The 21,429-nt window shown below is 28.9% G+C and overlaps 1 protein-coding gene across 1 annotated transcript in view; it reads left to right on the top strand.

Moving 5' to 3' along the window:
• Positions 1-21,429, top strand: part of LOC129983632 (twitchin-like) — a 124,233-nt gene that overhangs the window by 38,418 nt on the left and 64,386 nt on the right. The window contains exons 31-52 of the mRNA XM_056093167.1: positions 127-271; positions 783-927; positions 1,095-1,231; positions 2,392-2,697; positions 3,782-4,084; positions 5,954-6,235; positions 7,518-7,823; positions 8,682-8,984; positions 10,079-10,203; positions 10,373-10,529; positions 10,831-11,136; positions 11,972-12,274; positions 12,597-12,878; positions 13,321-13,626; positions 14,429-14,725; positions 15,575-15,856; positions 16,488-16,787; positions 17,910-18,212; positions 18,694-18,975; positions 19,109-19,408; positions 19,529-19,831; positions 20,547-20,828. Coding sequence (XP_055949142.1) covers positions 127-271; positions 783-927; positions 1,095-1,231; positions 2,392-2,697; positions 3,782-4,084; positions 5,954-6,235; positions 7,518-7,823; positions 8,682-8,984; positions 10,079-10,203; positions 10,373-10,529; positions 10,831-11,136; positions 11,972-12,274; positions 12,597-12,878; positions 13,321-13,626; positions 14,429-14,725; positions 15,575-15,856; positions 16,488-16,787; positions 17,910-18,212; positions 18,694-18,975; positions 19,109-19,408; positions 19,529-19,831; positions 20,547-20,828 — 5,755 coding nt within the window. The remainder of the gene's footprint in view (positions 1-126; positions 272-782; positions 928-1,094; positions 1,232-2,391; positions 2,698-3,781; positions 4,085-5,953; positions 6,236-7,517; positions 7,824-8,681; positions 8,985-10,078; positions 10,204-10,372; positions 10,530-10,830; positions 11,137-11,971; positions 12,275-12,596; positions 12,879-13,320; positions 13,627-14,428; positions 14,726-15,574; positions 15,857-16,487; positions 16,788-17,909; positions 18,213-18,693; positions 18,976-19,108; positions 19,409-19,528; positions 19,832-20,546; positions 20,829-21,429) is intronic.

Here is a 21,429-nt window from a genome sequence, read left to right as displayed (position 1 = left end):
ATGTAAATAATAATAGCAATGCAGTAATCATCAGAATGTAAACAATAATAAATCTATGGAATAGCAGAGTTTTATGCATAAAATGTTACTAATCTTTTACTCATGTTTCTTATTTTTTTACATTAGGAAGTTGGTCCTGATGAATTGAAATGTCGTGTAGATGGATTAAAAGAAGGAGTACAGTATCAATTCCGCGTGAAAGCTGTTAACAAAGCTGGACCAGGAGAACCTAGTGATCCTTCGAAACCTGTGATTGCTAAAGCTAGATATGGTAAGTGTTTTTATTTTAATGCCTTTAAATTATTTTCATTACATTTTAATGCCATTGATTCATAATTTTAAATTACTTCAGCAAACTCTTTAATTGTAATTTCAGTATTTTAAGACAGGATTGTAATAATAACCCCATTATTCTTAATCTGATTTCAAAATTTTATAATAAGATTTGATCCATTAATTCCATTATTTGAAGAATGCATATCTAAATTGCTTATTAATTAAAATATACTTTAAAAGCGATACAGTCATCAATTTAAAAAAGTATATTTTATAGTTAGTAGATTTTATAATTTAGAATCAATATTTTGCATCATCTTTTTTATTTAAATGTTAATTTCAATATGTTCAGAAAAGATTTTAAATTATAATGCACTTAATATTAATTTTGATTATTCAATCTCTTTTTTCTTAATGGAAAATAAAAAAAGTGCTTGAAAGTGTGAAAAAGAAAGGGGAGAAGAGATTGTTTTTGAAAAATTTACTAAGAACTATTTCCTTTACAGTGAAACCTTACATCATTGGCGATGAAGTTAAAGGCATGATCATTAAGAAAGGTCAGATGATTAAGTTTGAAATCCAGTTTGGAGGTGAACCCCCTCCAACTGTAAAATGGTCCAAAGATCTGAAGGAATTAGATGTTTCTAAAAAGTGAGTGTGATAAAATTATGCAATATGTTTTTCTAACTTTTTAATTTTAATGTTATTTAAACTATTATTTAGCAACATTTTATATTAATGCAGTTTACAAAAAACTAAATTTGAAATTATTTCATTATAATGGCTACTTTCCCTATAACTGCACATTTTCATTTCAGGATTTCTATTGATAATACCACAAAAGAGACCACATTTATTCTCAAAGGTGCTGAACGTGCAGATAGTGGAAAATATACATTGACTCTTTCAAATAGTTCAGGATCATGTGCTTCTTGGGGTGATGTTATCGTTTTAGGTAAAGTAATTTTTTTCAATCTGGTTAATATTTCACGATAGCTAATGTTTCTAATAAATATTTATTTTGATCATAATTCATATTAAGATACCTGGGAGTAACATGGTCAGTATTATTTGAAATTAAAATTGTGATGGATTTAGTAATGTTAAAATAGTGAATGTCTTAATACTATCTTTCCTTTTTATATTTGTAATGATATTTTTATTTTTTAAAAAAGGCACACCATTATTGCTTTTAGGAAGAAAACTTGTTTTATTCTATTTGAAACAAATCAAATATTTTTTTTAAATCCAAAATGTTGTCAAAAATTCAGTTGGTCAAAAAGTTTGAAATCGTCATGAAAAACACATGAGATAACATGAGAATTTAAGGAAAAAAAGTTCCTGAAATGTGAAGGAATTACATCATGCAAGTAGTACTGCCACTAGTGATTTAATTTTTCTAAAGCTAGCTTTACGAAATTTCTAATGATTTATGCAGAATCACATAAAAGTTTTCAGAAAATTTATCACATACTGTTGAAGAACATTAAAAATATATTTGATTCAATTGAACAATTCATTTAATCTGTTCAAGAATTTCATGAAAAAATACAAACTTGCTTGATCAAAATAGAAATAACCTTTCTGACAGCAAAAGCAAATTTTTCCACTCACAGGAAGATTAATTGTACTAATTAAACTCTGAGAATTACTGTTTTATCTTAATTTTCTTTTCTTTTCAAGTAGAACGAATTTTTGTAGAAGTTTAAAGTAATTCTCAATTTGTCAACTGATTGTATTAATAGTATGAGACAATTACCTTCAAATGCCTAATATATTAGATAAAAAATATAAAGCATGTAAAATTGGTACGGTGCTAACTATTTCAGTAAACTATATACCTTTTTTATTATTATTTTCAAAAACTATATTGGCATTATATGATGGAAACTACAATTTCATGTATTGATAATAATTTTCTCATTTTGGGAAAAAGCAATAAATTAGTTTTGTTCTATTGATAATCATTTTATTCTTAAACGCTCCTCTTTTTTTAATGAAGTATTAAAGGTTAGTACATTATAATTGCATTTATAATGCATTTTTAGAAATAAATCATTTTTAAATATTTTTTTTATTTTTCAATGAAAAATTAATTATTTGTATTCTTTTCAGATAAACCAACTGCCCCGCGTGGCCCATTAAAAGCTGAAGAAGTAAGAGCTGATCACGTGAAACTAAAGTGGAATCCACCAGATGACAATGGTGGTCAGGAACTGAAAGGCTATGTCATTGAAAAGATGGACACTGATACTGGTCGATGGGTGCCAGCAGGTGAAGTTGGACCTCATGAAAACAATTTCACTGTTGATGGCTTAACACCAAAGAAGAAATACAAATTTAGAGTTAAAGCTATCAATAAGGATGGAGAATCACCTGCTTTAGTTACAGAAGAGCCAATTGAAGCTAAAAATCCATATGGTAATTCATAAAAATTTATAATTAATTTTTTTATTAAATATTAAAATGAATATTTGTCAAAGATTCTATTCAAAGGAATTCTTCTGTCTTTTAGATCTTGTAAAATCTGATAAAATATAGATCTTGGTACTTATTATAATTTTAATGCCTAGGAGACCAAGCGTCGCTTATTGGAATTTTTTTTTTTTTTTTTTTTTTTTTTTGTAAAATTGTAAATAAAATCGTATCCTATGGCTCATTTAAAGTTATAAGAGAAATCTAAATGAATTGCAAACGCAGGAGCGAGTATGCAATAGGAGTCTGAAGCCATAACCATTGCTCCATCTCTGATTCACTTATGCAGGTCATATTGAGTTATTAATAGATTTTTTTTTTTTTTTTTTTTTTTTTTTTTTTGTAAAATTGTAGTATTTTTTTTTCCGAAAAGACACCTAGATAGATAAATTTAAAAGGAAGACTTTTCCTAAATATAAAATTTGACCCAGATTGTTAGAGCCATTTCTGAGATATGCGAAATAAATGTTTGTTTTATAACTTTTTAACAGTTTATTGATTTTTGTTTTGATTATTATAGTGCCTTCAAGTTTCGAATTAATATTTCCTTAATTGTTGAAAAATAATTTTTTAATAAAGTTTGAAGTATGTGCACATCATTCTTTTATTAAATTTTAATTTTTTTTTTCCAAAATATATTTTGAATTCTTTTTTAATTTTTAAATTTATTACTTTGTTAGTTATCATCCTCAAAATTTGGCTTAAGCTCTAAGCTATGAAACTACAAAATAATAGTACCTATGTAGCTCTTAAATAGATCTGTCATAACAATCTAGTATCATTTTACTAAAAAAAATATTTTAACTGATTCACAAGTATTGTATATAAAACTTGAAATATATAAAGTGTTGCTTGTTCACTAGTTTACTTTTATTTTTAATTCATTTTCTATCTTTATTAAAACTAAAGCAAAAAAAAAAAGTTTTTGTAATTGACCTTTTGAGAAATCATTATTATTTTTAAGCTGATCTTAAATAATTTGACAATGCTTTGATATTGGATTAGTATAAATTATTTTATATATTTTCAGATGAGCCTGGAAAACCACCTAAGCCAGAAATTGTTGACTATGATAACACCAAAGTAGAGTTGAAATGGGTACCACCAGATAACGATGGTGGTAGACCTATCTTGCATTATATTATTGAAATGAAAGATAAATTCAGTGTTGCTTGGTCGCAAGTATTGAAAACAGAAGACAATAAGTGCCGTGGTACCGTTGAAGGACTCAAAGAGAATTCTGTAGTTCAGTTCAGAGTGAGAGCTGTGAATAAAGCTGGCATTGGAGAGCCCAGTGATCCTACTGCTAATCATACAGTTAAACATAGAAATTGTAAGTTATTTTAATTATATTTTCATTTATTATTGTAAATCCAAATTATTATGTTCGAACTTTTTTACATTATAAAGCAAGTTTATTAATGATCGAAAGTAAATATGTATCGTCTTGCGCTTACTTTCCTGTCTTTAACGTTTCCTCGTTGTTCGAAACAGTTTTTATTGTTGCCTTCAGATTTCTATTTTTTTAATGTCAGTCATTCATGTACGAGTTTTCAATGTTTTCTCCTGTGTTTTTCATTTTCTTTCTAGTTTGCAACACTTTTCTTCTGATCCCTTGAAAAGTGTAAAGGAGGAATGATGTTGCATATATAATATATAAATAGTGTAAAAAATTAAAGATATTCTTAGCCTCCGGAAGGGGGCACCTAGAAATGAGGATGAGATGCTTCCGGTATGGTGGTTGGATCTCGTGACCCTGATGGGTACATAAATAGGTGGGGAATCTGGCTCCTCCCATCGATGACGGGACGTACTTCCTTTGGGAAGGGTTGTACCATGGCCGATGATAGCCATTAGTACTAAAACCACAATTCCCGCCAATGTTGCTGTTGCGGCGTTCCGGTCATTCAGTATTCTTTATTCGTGTGCTTTCGGGCGGGTCGGAGAGTCAGTGATATGACTATTCTTTTCTTCCATATTAAAGTTTTTTCAATTCTTGCATACTTGCCAATTTTGCATATAGATTTTATTTTGGATAAAATATATTAAAAGTTTAAAAGACTGCTTCTGAGTTTTATTTCTTGCATGAGTACATGAACGCCAATACGTTGAAAGCAGAACTTATGTGAAAGCTGTAAAAGTATTGACTATTATTAAGACGCGTAGGCAATTTTATCTACTCTTGAAAAGTGTCTAATTGTTTGCAATGCCCTGAATCTTTAAAATTGCAACTTTTTTTTTATTTTCTCTTATACAAAATATACAAAGAGAAAGGACTACAATTGTCAAATAATTCGACAAATAATTGTCAAATAATTCGACTTTGAGATTTTGATGAATCGCCACTTTTCAGACCTTCCTTTGTCCCAAAAAGAAAAATTAGAATTATGTGTGTTTATCTGTGTAGACGACGGCTGAAAAACATTTTGAAATGGACGGATGAAATTTGATAAATAATCTTTACAAAATTTATAAATTTCTATCATGTTTTGAACGAAAGAGATTTCTAGGAAATTTCTCTGTTTCGCTCTTCGAGTTCAAGAGAACTTGATAACTATAAAAGATAAAGAACTTTATCAGTAACATTTGGTTCATAGATATAGCATTTAAAATGCTAAAGTATACTTTCACATGCAGGCAAATGCAATTAGGAATGCGATGATTTAGATAAATAAATTTTACTACACATTTTTATTATCTAAAGCGTAGATCTTTATGAAATTTTGAATAAAATCCATTAAAGAATTGACCATCTGTCGTTAGGTACATTCGTTTGCATGTAATACGATAACTCAAAAATATAACAAATTAAATCATTGAAATTTGATATGGGATCTTACTGCTAAAATCATTGTTCTATTTCGACTTTTTAATCGGGTGAAAAAAAGTGTTCAAAATGCATATTCGGTTTTCTTTATTGTGCTACAAAGCACAGAACTTTTATGTGTGAAACTCTGAAAATAAGAATTCTGACAACTCAGAACTTTCACGATCTTATTCAAGGTCCACAGTTTTTTGCAGGGGGTTGGAAGGGGAATGAGATAATACCCTTATTAAGAAGTATGAGAAAAAATTTCGAGAAGATCATTCCTGCTGGTTTTATCACGAGATATTGATTATTATGATAGATTATTAAAGGATCAAAATATTGAAAATTATCAGAAAAATCAAAGATAATTACAGTTATTTATTTATTTTTTAGTGAAGCCATATATTGATCGAACAAACCTAAAAGCCCAGATGATCAAAGTCGGTCGGTCAATCAAATTCGATGTTGATATTAGAGGAGAGCCAGCACCAGAAGTTGTTTGGTCTTTTGCTGATCATAAAGTAACACAAGATGAGCATATCAAAATTGAAAATAGAGACTATCACAGTGATTTCAACATCATCAAGGCAAAAAGAAAGCATTCAGGAAAATACACAATCACTGCTACTAATGCTTCTGGAAAAGATATGGTCCATGTTGATGTGACTATTCTAGGTAAGTGTTTCTTAGATAGATAATATTTGATTTATTACTGTTTCGTATATGAAGTATAGAGAAAATATAGCAATTTTCAAAAAAACTGACCTCGATATTTTGACGAATCTTCATGTTTTAGACCTCCCCGAGTTCGAAAAACACATTTTTGGAAAATGTCCGTCTGTCTGTCTGTGATGAAAATTCAAAAACGAGTTGAGCAAGATGGTTGAAATTTGGTATATGGTCTTTACACCAAATTTGCAGATTTCTCGAATTTTGAGCAAACTCTGTTCAGGGAAAGTCAGTCTGTTCGAATAATTAGTACCGTAACTGCAAAACAAAAAGAGCTAGATAGATAAAATTTGGTACACAGATTTAACATCTATAGTGTAGGCACTTGTCAAATTTAGAGCGAAATCCAACTACGGGTTGGCCTTCTATCGGTCTGTACTTTCAGAAATATGTAAACGTGGTAATTCAACGACGCAGTAACTTAAATATATCAAATTTGGTACGTAATTTTGAGACAGCTTGGTGTGTGAGTGTAGTTTTAAGTCAAATTTTTGTTTCAATTGGTTGGGAGAATGTGTCTGAAACTCAAATTCGATTTTTGGATAATATTAACGGCATGCCAGGGCTTAAACGCCAAAGACTGGCCAAGAATCCCGCTATAGATTCAGTAAAAATGCTAAATTCACGCCAGAGGTTAATATTCCGTAACTATTGTACGCCAGTACCATGCCAGGCTTTCACTTAAATAACATCTTTATTAGAGAATATGCAAGAAAGTTTTGTGAAGAGCACTCTCGGTAGTTTTAATTCAAAATGATATTAATCTATAAACTGATAAAAATACTAAAAACCGATGAACCTGATGAAAAATATTGTCTTCAGTTTTTAGTTCATAAATAAATATTACATTGGTAACCAACAATATTTTTAAGAAATATTCTTAGTACAAATTTTTTCAGCAAGATAATAAATAATTTTATATGACTTTAATTTATAATGCTGCTTTATTGCATTGCCCTCTCCCAGATATGGTGATCATGACATATATATACGAGTTATATGGGACCTTCTCCTCAATATTTATGTAAGTTGAAATAGATCTTAATGTTACATTAATCAATTTAAACAATAAAAGCTATAAATATAAAGCTATGTTCTGAAAAGAAGCAGGAAGATTTAGTATGTAAATAAAATAAATAAGTTAGGAAAACTAAATAATAAAAAGATTTTTATTACATCAACGAGTATCTTTTTATGTGTTACCTTATTTTTCTTAATATTCCTTTAGGCAAGCCATCTAAACCAGAAGGACCACTGGAGATTACCGATATTCACAAAGAAGGTTGTAAACTAAAATGGAACAAACCAAAAGATGATGGTGGAGCTCCTATTCAACAGTACGAAGTTGAAAAGTTTGATAAAGAAACTGGAAGATGGACACGTGTTGGAAAAGTTTCGGGTGAAAAGCCTGAGATGGATGTAACTGGCCTTACACCTGGAAAAGAATACCTCTTCAGGGTATCTGCCATAAACGAAGAAGGCGAATCAGAACCACTTGAGGCTCTGAAGCCAATTATTGCCAAGAATCCATTTGGTGAGTTGCTGTTTAAAAGTGGACTCTATTCATTTGCAATTTCTGTAAGAAATGTCGAGTGACTTTACTAAAAATTTTTTACAAGAAATATACTTTGTTTGATTTGAAAATTTTTGAAACTCCTTCTTAATTTTATGAATCAATTATGAGTTTTTCTTCTTTGTACGATACAACAAACGTATATTTTTTTGGAAAAAAAAAATAATAAATTCTTTATCAAATTCTTTTTGTTGAAATGTAAAAGATTGCAAGATGTTATGTAAAAATTTGTAATTAGATGATTTGAGATGTTTAAAACAATATTGATTAATTATAAAATCTTTTGTATTAGGAATTTTTTTCTAATAATTTCATATCATGAGCATTTAGTATAATGATTTTCGATCAATGATACTCACGCTCTAACAAAGATTACAAAATTTCCAACAGTAGGATGGAAAAACTTGGAAAAGAAAACATTCAAACATTCATTCAAAACATTCCAACATTCATATATAAAAGCAAAATATGACTCTTGAAAACCGGTAAATAAATACGAAAATTCAATAATGAATGCATGTTTTAATATCAGTTATTTAAAATTCGAAAAACTATGAATTAATTACTTAGTAAAAACTAATGTAGAAACTTGGATATCAATTATTAAAAAATTGAAAATACCAATCTAATTATTATTAAATATTTTATTATTATATTTTAAAATATTCTAAAGAATGATCATTAAACTTAATTAGACTTTATAACATATTTAAAATTTTTTTTCAAATTTTGAAGCTATTGAATATCTTCAAATAACACCTCCATGACTTTAGTTTGTAAATTTATTTCTAACATGAGTTTATTTCTAAACAATTTTAGATGAGCCTGGTAAACCTGGAGTTCCAGACTTTGTGGATTGGGATAATGCTAGCGTTGATTTGAAATGGGAGCCTCCAAAGAGTGACGGAGGTTCTCCAATCACAAAGTACATCATTGAAAAAAAGGAAAAATTCTGCTTGTCATGGGAGAAGGCAGCAGAAGTGTCTGGTGATAAGCCCGAAGCTAAAGTTACTAATTTGAAGGAACGAGCTGAATACCAATTTCGGGTCATTGCAGTTAATGCTGCTGGTCCTGGCGAACCAAGTGAAGCTACAAAGCATCATCTGGTGAAACATCGAAAACGTAAGTTTTATATTATTATTATTTTTAAAAAGACTGAAATGTCTGTAATGTTGTAATAAACTTTGAGTTGCATTTCATACAACTAGAGTCCAAAAAATTATCTAACTGACTTCTTGTAAGTTTATATATTTTAATAAGCTGTACAAATCTAAGTTACTTTTATTTCAAAATTTTTCACAGACTTCGTATTGTGATTGAAAACAATGGTTGGGCTCACATATATATAACTTGGAAAATGCTAAAAATTGGTTGCAATATCCAACTCAGGAATTTATCGTTTAAGGAAACCAAAAACACAATGTTCGATCCTGTTCGATAGTCAATGCGTTAATTTCATATAGTGGAATAAAAATTACATTACGATAAAGTTTGTAATGCTTAGGTTTGGTTTAATTTAGTTTAGTTTAGTTATTCAACTTCTCGTTTTAAAGCAACACTAAGGTTATTTTGGGACGGACCTTACAATTTCGAAATAAGATCAGATGTCAAGGACGATATTCGAGCTGACATTTCCCTTTCCAAACTTCTGTACCACATCAGTAGGAGGGCATTTAGACCCGACGGATTTAACGTGCACAAGACACGTTTACATAGCGGTTCTTCGTTGGAATCGGATCGTGAATCTAGAACCTTCTGATGCTGAAGCCGAGACCTTATTACCAGGCCATCGCGCCCTTTTGTAATGCTCGAGAGAGATTTTAAGAGCTTATTATACTCCCTATAAGTCATCTCTTGTTTTTTAACAATTCAAGGATTATCAATTTTCTTGGTACTCTCTCTATGATGTATTCATTATAATAATTTTTAGAACTTTCCTACTTTTTTTAAGCTAATAAAGTATTTATAATGTATTAAAATTAATGCTTTATGACCAAATAAGGCAAGCAATAGTTGTTCAATACAATAATCAAATAACTCATAATTCAATACTTGGAATTTGTATGTGCATTAATGATGTATTTATTTACTAAATTGAACTTTGCGTTTATAATTCTAGTTAATGGATTTTAATTTTCCCTGTCTTTTGTTATAAATGTACTTTTTAGATTGTTAAACAAAACTTTTATAACATGCTTCATATATTCTTTTTCTAGTTAAACCGCATATTGATCGAACGAACCTTGAAACGACAACTCTTCGAAAAGGAAAATCGCTTAAACTGGATGTTAACATTAGAGGTGAACCTCCTCCAACAGTTAAATGGATTTTAAAAGACAAGGTTCGTATAACATGGCAAAAATGTTTTTAAACATCTAATATTCAAGATCAGCGATGATCATATATTAATTTAGTATAAAAATTTTAACAAGTTTTTTTTTTAAATTTGTAATATAGCATCAATGATATTAATAAATCAAGCATTCTTCTTTTTTTATTTTAAATTTCAGGTTGTTGAAAATTCAGAACATAGAGAAATTCAAAATGTTGATTACAATACAAAGCTGATCATTCACAGTGCCCAAAGAAAATATTCTGGTGTCTACAAAATTATTGCTGAAAATGAGCATGGAAAAGATGAAGCTGAAGTGGAAATAAATATATTAGGTAAATTTGCAAAGATTTGTAATATCTATAAATTATGATCATCATGATATTTTTTAACATAAGATAAAAAGATATAATAACAAATCTTTTTTAAAAAGTTTCATGTTTATTTATATGAGTTTTATTGATATTGAATTTATATTACAATAAAACAATAAAAAAAATTCCTGCGTTTTATTGTTTTATACATCCATGCAATATTTATATTTTATTTACATTCACTGCTCAAAATTACATTTTTTATGTTGTGTTCTTAGATTTTATAACTTATTTTTCATGTTATTTGTTATTATATTTACAGGTGCTCCTTCCAAGCCTAAAGGTCCTCTTGAAGTCAGTGATGTTCATGCTAAAGGTTGTAAATTGAAATGGCAGCCTCCTGAGGATGACGGTGGCAAGCCAATACATCATTACCAAGTGGAAAAAATGGACACTGCTACTGGTAACTGGGTTCCTGTTGGAAGAGCTGAAAATGATAAACCAGAGTTAGATGTACCTGGCCTTATACCTGGAAAAGAATATCAATTCCGAGTTAAAGCCGTAAATGCTGAGGGAGAATCTGAACCTTTGGTTACAGATAAACCTATTATTGCCAAGAATCCTTATGGTATGGAATACTTTACAGTTGTCATACAAATCATTCACTAATTTAGATTGCTGTAAGGAATAATAATTGTGGGGGGTTTGTATGAAAATATGAAATAAATTTTTATGTTTAGTGGTGTCAGTTGATGTTATGTGGATGTAACATTTAGATATTGTATTAAAGTTTCTTGTTTTGTATGCTACTTTCTAATATTTATTACAAATTATATAATGTTGAAGCAAAGGTTTTATTTTGATATTTTAACGTTTCAGGAAGCTTTATAATAACAATTTAGGAGAAAAAGGGGGAAAAAAACCCCTCATGATAATAATTTTATAATGAATCAAGAAACTTTCAGAGTTAAATTATACACTTTATTCAGCATTGTATTGGAATTATAAAAAAACATCTTAAAGAAAAGGTTCATATCTGATCATCCATAGTTGTTGTAAAATATATCATAATTAATATAATGGTTATAATATATCATTGAATGAAGAATATCATAATTTTTAAGATATTTATTTTTAAGTCACTAATTTGATAAATATTACTTTCATATTTTAATTAACATTACTCTTATTCTTAAGTTTTTTTTTTTTTTTTTTTGTAAATCTGAAAGAGTTTAATGGTATAGAAGTTAATAAAATACAAATATCATGTTTATTATTTATTAATAATCATTATGGTGAATGTTATAACAATTATTCTAATCATTCTCTAAAAATAAAATGTTAACATAAGAATATATAGCACAATCTTGTCTTTATACAAAATTGCATTCTTTTTTTTTATTATGATTCATTTGTCTTTTCCATTAAATCTTCAATATAATTGCAATTATTTGTATTTACAGAGGCTGCAAGTGCTCCTGGAATACCTGAAATTGTGGACTGGGATGAAAATATGGTTGATTTGAAATGGCAACCTCCTAAAAATGATGGTGGTGCTCCCATCACAGGTTATGTCATTGAAAAGAAGGAACGATTTGGAACTGTCTGGGATACTTGTGCAGAAATTCCAGGGGGAAAACCTGAAGGAAAAGTTACCGGTCTTATTAAAGGACATCAATACGAATTCCGAGTTAAAGCTATTAACAAAGCTGGGGAGGGTGAACCCAGTGAACCAACTAAACCACACACTGCTAAAGCTCGTAATTGTAAGTAATAGTTCCATAAGTTATATACTTTCTATTAAGATCAAATTTATCATCCTTTAAATAATAGGAGCTTTTAAAATTTTTTGAATTGTATAATCGAAGTTAACACTGAATTCTGATTCTTATTACATCATGTATGTACTCTATAATATGTCAGCTGCAGAGTTTGTTATAAATATAACAAATTAAACTTGACAAGTAATATTAACTTTTTTAACAAGATATTAATGAAATTTTTAATAATTTGTCAGAATTATTGACGATTATTAAAACTCTTATTCTTAAATAATGCACTTTTGTTAAACATTCTCTTTATTTCTAGTGGCTCCAAAGATCAATCGGGCTAACCTACAAGATATCAACATTAGATCTGGACATTCTATTAAACTAGATATTGAAGTGGAAGGTGAACCTCCACCGACTATCACTTGGATTTTGAAAGACAATCCTGTTGAACTTGATGACGTTGTTCAATATAATAGTGAAGATTATGCAACTCATATAAAATTCACTAATCTTACTCGAAGATATACTGGAAAATATATGATTAGAGCTGTTAATAAATCTGGCCGGGATGAAGCATTCCTTAACCTCAATGTTTTATGTAAGTTATACTTTCAATATCATAAGTAGTATTTATCAATTTTTTTTAAATATTTTCTTCTTTTCCATGGTCTATTTATTGAATCTTTTTATTTAATGTCTTTTTTATCTTAATTATTTAACCTTTTTTTCATTCATTGAAGAATTTGCAGGGAAAAACTATTAAGGGAATTATTATTTTTTTTTTAAATTTTCTATAGAAAAGGGGAATGCAAAATATTAGTACAGTATTACGAGAAAAAATAATTTTATTTCTTATATTATTTAACTATCACAGAAGGATGCATTCTAGATTTTTTTCAGGAAAATGCTGTTCAGTAATTTTAGATTTTTTTTTTCTAAGTGAATTAACATATAATATAACTTGTGCTGTTTCTCAACTTTCAATCAGCGCTGATGATTTTGTAATTATTAATATATTTACAAGTTTTTTCTATTTTTAGCAAAACCATCCAGACCAGAAGGACCTTTAGAAATTGAAGATGTTAATGCTAAAGGCTGCAAACTAAAATGGCAACCTCCAAAAGATGATGGTGGTACTCCTCTTGAAGGTTATCAAGTGGAGAAACAAGATGTTTTAACTGGACGTTGGATTCCAGTTGGTAAAGTGGGCAAGGATGAGACAGAAATTCCTGTCACTGGTTTAGAAGAAGGAAAGAAATACCATTTCAGAGTAAAGGCTATTAATAATGAAGGAGAATCAGAGCCTCTGGAATCAGATAGATCAACACTTGCCAAGAATCCATTTGGTAAAGTTACTCTCATTAAAATTATGTGACATAAGATAATGCTGTTTTGAAATATGTTTGTGGTAGATTCCTACAAGAAGATTACCTATTGCAATGGTTTTCATGACAAGATTTTTAAAAAAAATCTTCAATTTTTCATTGATCATGGTCCAAAGAACTTGAAATCACCTTAACTGGCTTGGAATATGTTGTTAGAAATGTAAAAATCTCAGACGAGTTCATAAATGATCTGTCTATCTTAAAGGGATGGTGCAATGATGGAATTTCATTTTGCTATAACTTTCTTAATATTGAAGATAGAAAAATAAATCCAATTAGCCAATTTAACATGTTATTAAGATGAACAATTTTTGTGTTTAAGGTTTTTTGGTAACTGCAATATCTTAGAAGTTAGGGGCTGAAAAGGGATTTTCATGCCCTAATTTTGACTGCTTCTAACATCAACAATTTATGTTGCTAGATAGTAACTTAAATGCGACGGAATCTACCTTCGTCTTCGAGCTTGCCGAGAGGAATTTTTTTATTTGTTTCAATAACAATTTTTAAAATATATATTATAACTTACATCATGAAAATCAAAATAGTAAATTATAGATTTTTATCTTGTAGTTTTCATTGAATTTTATTTTAAAAAAAGTCTTGTAATATTAAGGATTGCACTTATATGAATTACTTTTACATGTTTATTTATGAATTTAATGTGATTTAAAATATTCTATGAGTTTATATTGATAACAAGAAATTATCTGTTTGTTTTGAAAAACTAGCAGTAAAAAAACGTATTTGTGTTTTCATTTTACAGACAAACCAGGAACCCCAGGAGTACCTGAGATTGCTGATTATGACAAGGATTTCGTTCAACTCAAGTGGGAGAAACCTGCCAAAGATGGAAATGCTCCTATTACTAGCTACATCATTGAGAAGAAAGATAAAATCTCTGGAGACTGGGTTAAAGCTGCTGAAGTGACAGGATGTGAAGGAAAAGTTGGAGGTCTAATTGAAGGACAGAAATATGAATTTAGAGTAAGGGCTGTTAACAAAGCAGGACCTGGAGAGCCTAGTGAAGCCACACCGCCACATCTTGCCAAACCTAAATTCTGTATGTAGTAATCCGATTTAGATTTATTGTTTAATTGAATTACACGCATTGAATTCTAGTGCATGTCGCATTCATTTTTTTTTTCAGTTTTTACCTTGCAAAATATTAATTCAATAATTTTATTGCAATTTTTTTCTGATCTTTAATATTTGTTTCTATTATAATTTTCTTTTTCTGCTTATTTTTTTTCTTTACTGATTTATTCTGTATCTCAAATCTGCTTACATTTTAATCTAAAGATATCTCTCATTTAAATACCTTCAAAATAAATAGTTGATTACTGGTTCATTAAAGGAATCCCAATCATCATCAAACTGAAATGTTGAGTTATTTTACATTACACCTATAAAAAAAACTTTAACTATATTAAGTTTTGAATGTTGTCTGTTCTTTTGTTTTGTTTTCTATTAACTTTAAATTAAGAAATTTTTTGGAAAATTATTCATTTGCATATGTTTAATTTGTTCTAGATTGAAAAGTATTAAAAATAACATCACTTATTTTCCTTCATATGCTAATAAATAATAGAGTTCTTTCATTTCATTATTCAGTAATTTTGACGTGATTGAAATTATTATTAAAAATTAGCCACTCTAAGATTTGTCTAAATTTTTATGTCTCTTATGTTCAACCCATTTATTAAACATATTATTTTAACATTCACTCATTTATTTGGAAATTTCCAAAATTTAAGATATTTTCAACTTTTTAAATCAGTTTCAAAATTTATTACTCAAAATATGAAAATCCTGATACATTTTAGCTTCTGAATTGAAAAACCAAAACCTGCTCAAATTTCTTAGCTGTTCGCTTCAAATTTTAAAGAAAATCATTGTTTTTGTTTTGCAGTGAAACCACGTATTGATAGAACAAATCTCAAGAGTATGTCTATAAAAATAGGACAGACAGTCAACTTGGACATTAATGTCATTGGTGAACCTCCGCCGGAAATTGTCTGGCAGTTGAATGATGTAGATGTAAAAGCATCAGAAACAATACGAATTGACAATTCAGATTATAATACAAAATTCTATCTTTTACGAGCAACACGCAAAGAAAGTGGAATTTACACTATCACTGCCACTAATAAAGTGGGAAAAGATACAGCCCAAGTGGAAATCAATGTCTTAGGTAAGTATAAATAGTTAATTTTTTTCCTAATAATATAAACTACTGCTTGGCTTTCTTAATATTGTATGAAATCAAAAATTTTAAAAATCTTAATATTACTAAATTGGGTATTTTTACTTTCTTATACATGGAATATACAAAGAGAAAGTATTGCAATCATTAAAAAAAAATTCAAATTCGAGATTTTGACAAATCTCCATGTTTCTCTTTGAGTTCACTTAACACATTTTTGGAATTATTTCTAATTTGTCTTGATAATTCAAAAACACTCAACTGGGTCAAATTTATTTTATGATTTTTATGTTGAATTTATGCTCTATCAAATTTTGAACAAAATATATTCAGAGGTCTGTTCAAATAAAGATTTATGATATACTTTTACAAATTTCGAAATAAAGAATAGTTTTTTTAAACTTTTGTCAGCGTTTATTTATTTAAAACTTAATACTTAAAAAATTAATTAAGTGAAAAAAAATTAATTTAAGATATTTTTGAAAATTTGAAATCTGAAAATTAAAAATTTTAATAAAAAAAGGATTAACTTTTTTTTATTTATATATTTTATCTTTAAAGGGAAAAAGAACTTTGAGGTTTTAAATTGACTGTTTTAAAAAAATGCATTCATTTCCAGGCAAACCAAGCAAGCCAAAGGGTCCAATAGACGTTTCAGATGTGCACAAGGAGGGATGCACTCTGAAATGGGGTGAGCCTGAAGACGATGGAGGTTGCCCAATTGAATACTATGAAGTGGAAAAAATGGATGAAGATACTGGTGTTTGGGTTCCAGCTGGAAAATCTCCTACACCAAAATGTGATGTAACAAATCTTACTCCTGGTAAAAAATATAAGTTCCGTGTGAGAGCTGTTAATAAAGAAGGAGACTCAGAAGAACTGGAAACAGATGGTTCAACTCTTGCAAAGAATCCATTTGGTAAACTTCTGTTTTTGATTCGTTAAAATATTAATATTATTTTCAGAATTTTTATTATAGATTGGAGCTTTATTAAACAGTCAAATATTCGCGATCACTTTATAGTGATCGAATCGAATGGTGCCACTGCAAAATCGATCATCATTGTGGAAAATCTATCGGAAGGGACATGGCATAGCATGATGTGGAAAATGTTTACCATGTTAATTTCCTTTTAGAATGGAAAAATTTGTAGAGGGGAGGTGACTTGTGGTGTACTGTAGCAAGGCATTTACTGAGGGGGTTAGAGTGACACCAGTGTAGAATGTTCGTGAATTGCATGAATCGATAAGTGAAAAAAATAGAATGATATGGAGTCACACCATTCCATTGGTGTAAAGTGAAATAATCATTAATGACTGGCATGAGACTGCCATCTTGAATTACTTTAAATATTTTCACTTTAAAGTTTAAAATACTCAGATTTGGGATTCCAAATTAATCACAATTATGTGAACATGCTGTTCGATGAAATCAAAGTTTTCGTTTAAATATTTATATACCTGCAATACACGCTTAATATTTACGAATTTGTTATAATGATCTTCATAAAATTCAGTATCAGTTTCAATCAATAAAATGTTAATGAAATTATTCGTTTTAATTAAACGTAATTACTTTTTGTGTTGATTGTATAGCACAGTAAATTAACTTAGAATTTTCTAATTATTAATTTCCAATTTCATTGAACTTTATTTATATATCTAGATTTTGTAACTATGAAAATCTATATTTCTATTAATGTTCTAAAGAAGATTTCAGTTAATTTTTTTTTATTGCTCTTATATGCAAATCATATGGATCGCTATTTAGTTCATCATCATTTTCTTTTACATTCAAGTCAAAATGATGATTTTTAAAAAACTGATTTGACATATTGAAATTAATTATTATTTTTATTCATTTACCATGTCAATTCATATGTTGTGCTGTTTACATATGCAAATTTCAAGTTTAGAAACTTAGTTATATGCATTTTGAAAAAAAAGGAAAAAAAGAAAAAAAAAACTTTTGGATGATTTCAGTATTGTTGCATAACATATTGCAATTATTATCTTCTTACATAAATTTTATATTAAACAGATGAGCCATCTAAGCCTGGCAGACCAGAACCAACTGATTGGGATGTTGATCATGTTGATCTTCAATGGGCACCTCCTGCCAGTGATGGTGGAGCTCCTGTTACCAAATACATTATTGAAAAGAGGAAGAAAGGGGCTCAGAAATGGCACAAGGCGAAGGAAATCCCCGGAGATAAATGTGCTGGAACTGTTGGTGACCTAGAAGAAGGGGAAGAATATGAGTTCAGGGTTATTGCTGTAAACAAAGGTGGAAAGAGTGAGCCAAGTGACTCTTCAAGGCCTGTGATTGCTAAGCCAAAGAACTGTGAGTTTTATTTGGGAACAATTAAAAATTTAGTTAAATTTATTCATTTGCTTCTTTAACTAAATAGTTAAAGAAGCAAATGAATAAATTTAATTCAGTAGTTATAGAAACACATGAATTTTATTATTTTTAAACTGCACAAAATTAATTTTAAATTTGTTTCATTTAAATATTTATTATTAGGGATAAAAGAGACATAAAAATTTTAAGTTTTAATGAACGATTATAAATTTTCAGAAAGATATTAATTGGAAATAATATTTTTGCATTGAATAAACTGGCATGAAATTTCATTAGAATATTTTGAAAATAAATTTGTAACTATTCTCTCCTATTTGATTCGAACATTTTCATAACTTTTAATTTAAAGATAAATTTTTTTGTCCATTTAGTAATTTATAACCATCAAAATCTTAAAAGACTAATTACAAGTTTTGTATGAAAGTAGAACTGACTATAATTTTTCTTTATTCTATTTTAGTGGCACCAAAAATAGACCGTAAGAATTTGAACCCACTCACAGTAAGAAGTGGACAAGCAGTAAAATTAGATATTGATGTAAAGGGTGAACCAACACCAACCATCACATGGACAATTGATGGCAAACCATTGCCTGACTCAGCCAGAATCAAGCCCCAGATTGAACCTTACCATACTGTGTTTGTTATCACCAAAGCCCTTCGCAAAGATACGAACAAGTATACTATAACAGCTAAAAACATCAATGGTACTGATGAAGCAATACTTGACTTGAAAGTACTAGGTAAGCCTTCAAATATATTCTTGCTTAAAATGCATTTTTTTTTCTGTGCAAGTAATTAAAACTTCATTTTACTGTTGTGAATATGTTCAGTTATGCAAATATTCTAATAATTATTCTTAACAATTTATTTCAGGCAAACCTAGCAAGCCTAAAGGCCCACTCAAAGTAGCTGATGTTCATGCAGAAGGCTGTAAACTTTCCTGGGATCCACCAGAAGATGACGGAGGTGAACCAGTACAACAGTACGTTGTTGAAAAAATGGATACTGAAACAGGTCGATGGGTACCTGTATTAACAACCAAAGATCCTGAAGCTGAAATTACTGGTCTGATACCAGGCAAGGACTATAAATTCAGAGTTAAGGCAGTGAATCTTGAAGGAGAATCAGAACCTTTAGAAACAGAAAAAGCTACAACTGCCAAAAATCCTTTTGGTATGGAGTGAATTTTAATGTATTTCTTTTTAATTATTTGTAATTTCTTTTAATTATTTTTATATCATTTCAAGATACCCATTTTAAAGATTATTTCTAAATATTTATTTACCATTTTAGATGAACCAGGACAGCCTGGAAAACCAACAGCAAAAGACTGGGATAAGCACCATGTTGATCTGACTTGGGCACCTCCATTTAGTGATGGAGGCTCTCCAATCACTAGCTATATTATTGAAAAGAAAGACAAATTCAGTAGCAAATGGCAGAAAGCTGTGGAAATTATTGGTGATGCGTGCGAAGCAAGAGTTCCAGATTTAATTGAAGGCATGGAATATAATTTCAGAGTGAGAGCTGTTAATAAAGCTGGCCCTGGTGAACCAAGTGTAGCCAGTGATACTATCACTGCTAAAGTTCGTTTCTGTAAGTACTTTCTCTTCTTTTCACTAAAAAATGTTAATTGTGGTTTACTTTAAAACTTAACTAACAACTCTTTAAGCTATCATCAAAGGTCTATTCAATATTGGATTTAGATTTAATGAACTAATTGAGATATGGGATCTTTTACAAGCTGATTTATGTAGTACATTATTACAAGATTATTTCTCACTCCAACAATTTGTTTTGGGTTTCGAGTAACTCTTATGATTATAAACTGTGGCTTTTGTTGTTTATGCATTAATCCAGTAGTAATTTTGTTTAAAAATTTCTGGAAGAATCCAAGAAATACCCTATTTATTACATCATCAATAAAATTTGTATAATCGATAAAAGCTTTTGAGAGAATTCCTTGAAGTGACAATAGTGTAAAATGTGGAAATTGAGCTGAAAATATGAAGACCTTTAATTATGAAAATGCCATAAATGCATGCATTTTACTTTTTCTTGCTTTAAATAAAAAAATCATTTAAACAATAGAAATATTATGCATTTATTCAAATTTAATTGACTTTTTTGTTAGTTTCTTCTTTTGAATTTGAATATAAAATTTTAGACAATTTATCAATAATATCAAATCAGTAGGATTTTACCTACTCTTTGGTAGTTTAAATGTTATAAGAGATTCTCTCTCTTCTGAATTTTTTTCAACTTAGATGTTGAATTGACTTTTTCCTTTAAAACTGTAATTTCTTTTTAGTGGCACCTAAAATTGACAGAAGCACAATCAAGGATGTCGTCATTCATGCTAGTCAGAGCATTAAATTTGACGTTAAGATCATTGGTGAACCACCTCCGAAGAAAACATGGATGATTGGTAACATCACTTTGAAAGATGGTGGAAAGATTAATACAGAAAATGAGCCATATCGCACAAAATTAAGTATTATTAACTGTGATAAGACAGACACTGGAACTTATATAATTAAGGCTGAAAACAGTGTTGGTTCAGATGAAGCTACAATTGAACTAATGGTATTAGGTAAGTTTTCTTTGTTATTATAATCATGAACATAATATAAATTACTTATATATTGACTTTATTGAAGGCTTACATTTGATAATGTTAAAATTTTAAATTTTTAGTTAGTATTCACAAAAATTATGTAGTCATATAACCCTTTTAGATTTTTATTCCTTTTGCATAATCTCCGGATGTGTAATTTTAATTTATATATATGTAGTTTTTTAAAGAAATAAAATTATGATTCTTTTTAAATCCTTAAGCAAGAAATAAAGTTCTAGAGAATGGGTGTCATTTCAATAGGAATAGGTGTTTAGGAAACTTTTTTTTTTCATTCACATTTTGTGGAATTCGCAAATTATTATTTAGGTTTATCTTTGCTTAGATAGATTTTTTTTCTACATTACTTCAATCAGTGCTAATAGTGGGCAATAAAAATTCTCAGTCATTAACAGTATAAATAAACTAATATAAAATAAATTGTTTGGTAAAAATATTACTTTTTTTTCATATTTTACTTATATTTTTATTTTGAAAATGGCAAACAAAAATGCATATAAATAATATTAATATATTATTACAGTCCAATCTCAAAAATGCATTGAAAAGGAATTTTAAA

The sequence above is a fragment of the Argiope bruennichi genome, chromosome 9 (genome assembly GCF_947563725.1).
Source record: "Argiope bruennichi chromosome 9, qqArgBrue1.1, whole genome shotgun sequence".
Classification (NCBI taxonomy): Eukaryota; Metazoa; Arthropoda; class Arachnida; order Araneae; family Araneidae; genus Argiope; species Argiope bruennichi.
The sequence above is the reverse complement of the archived record's forward strand: the minus strand, read 5'-3'. Positions and strand labels throughout refer to the sequence as shown.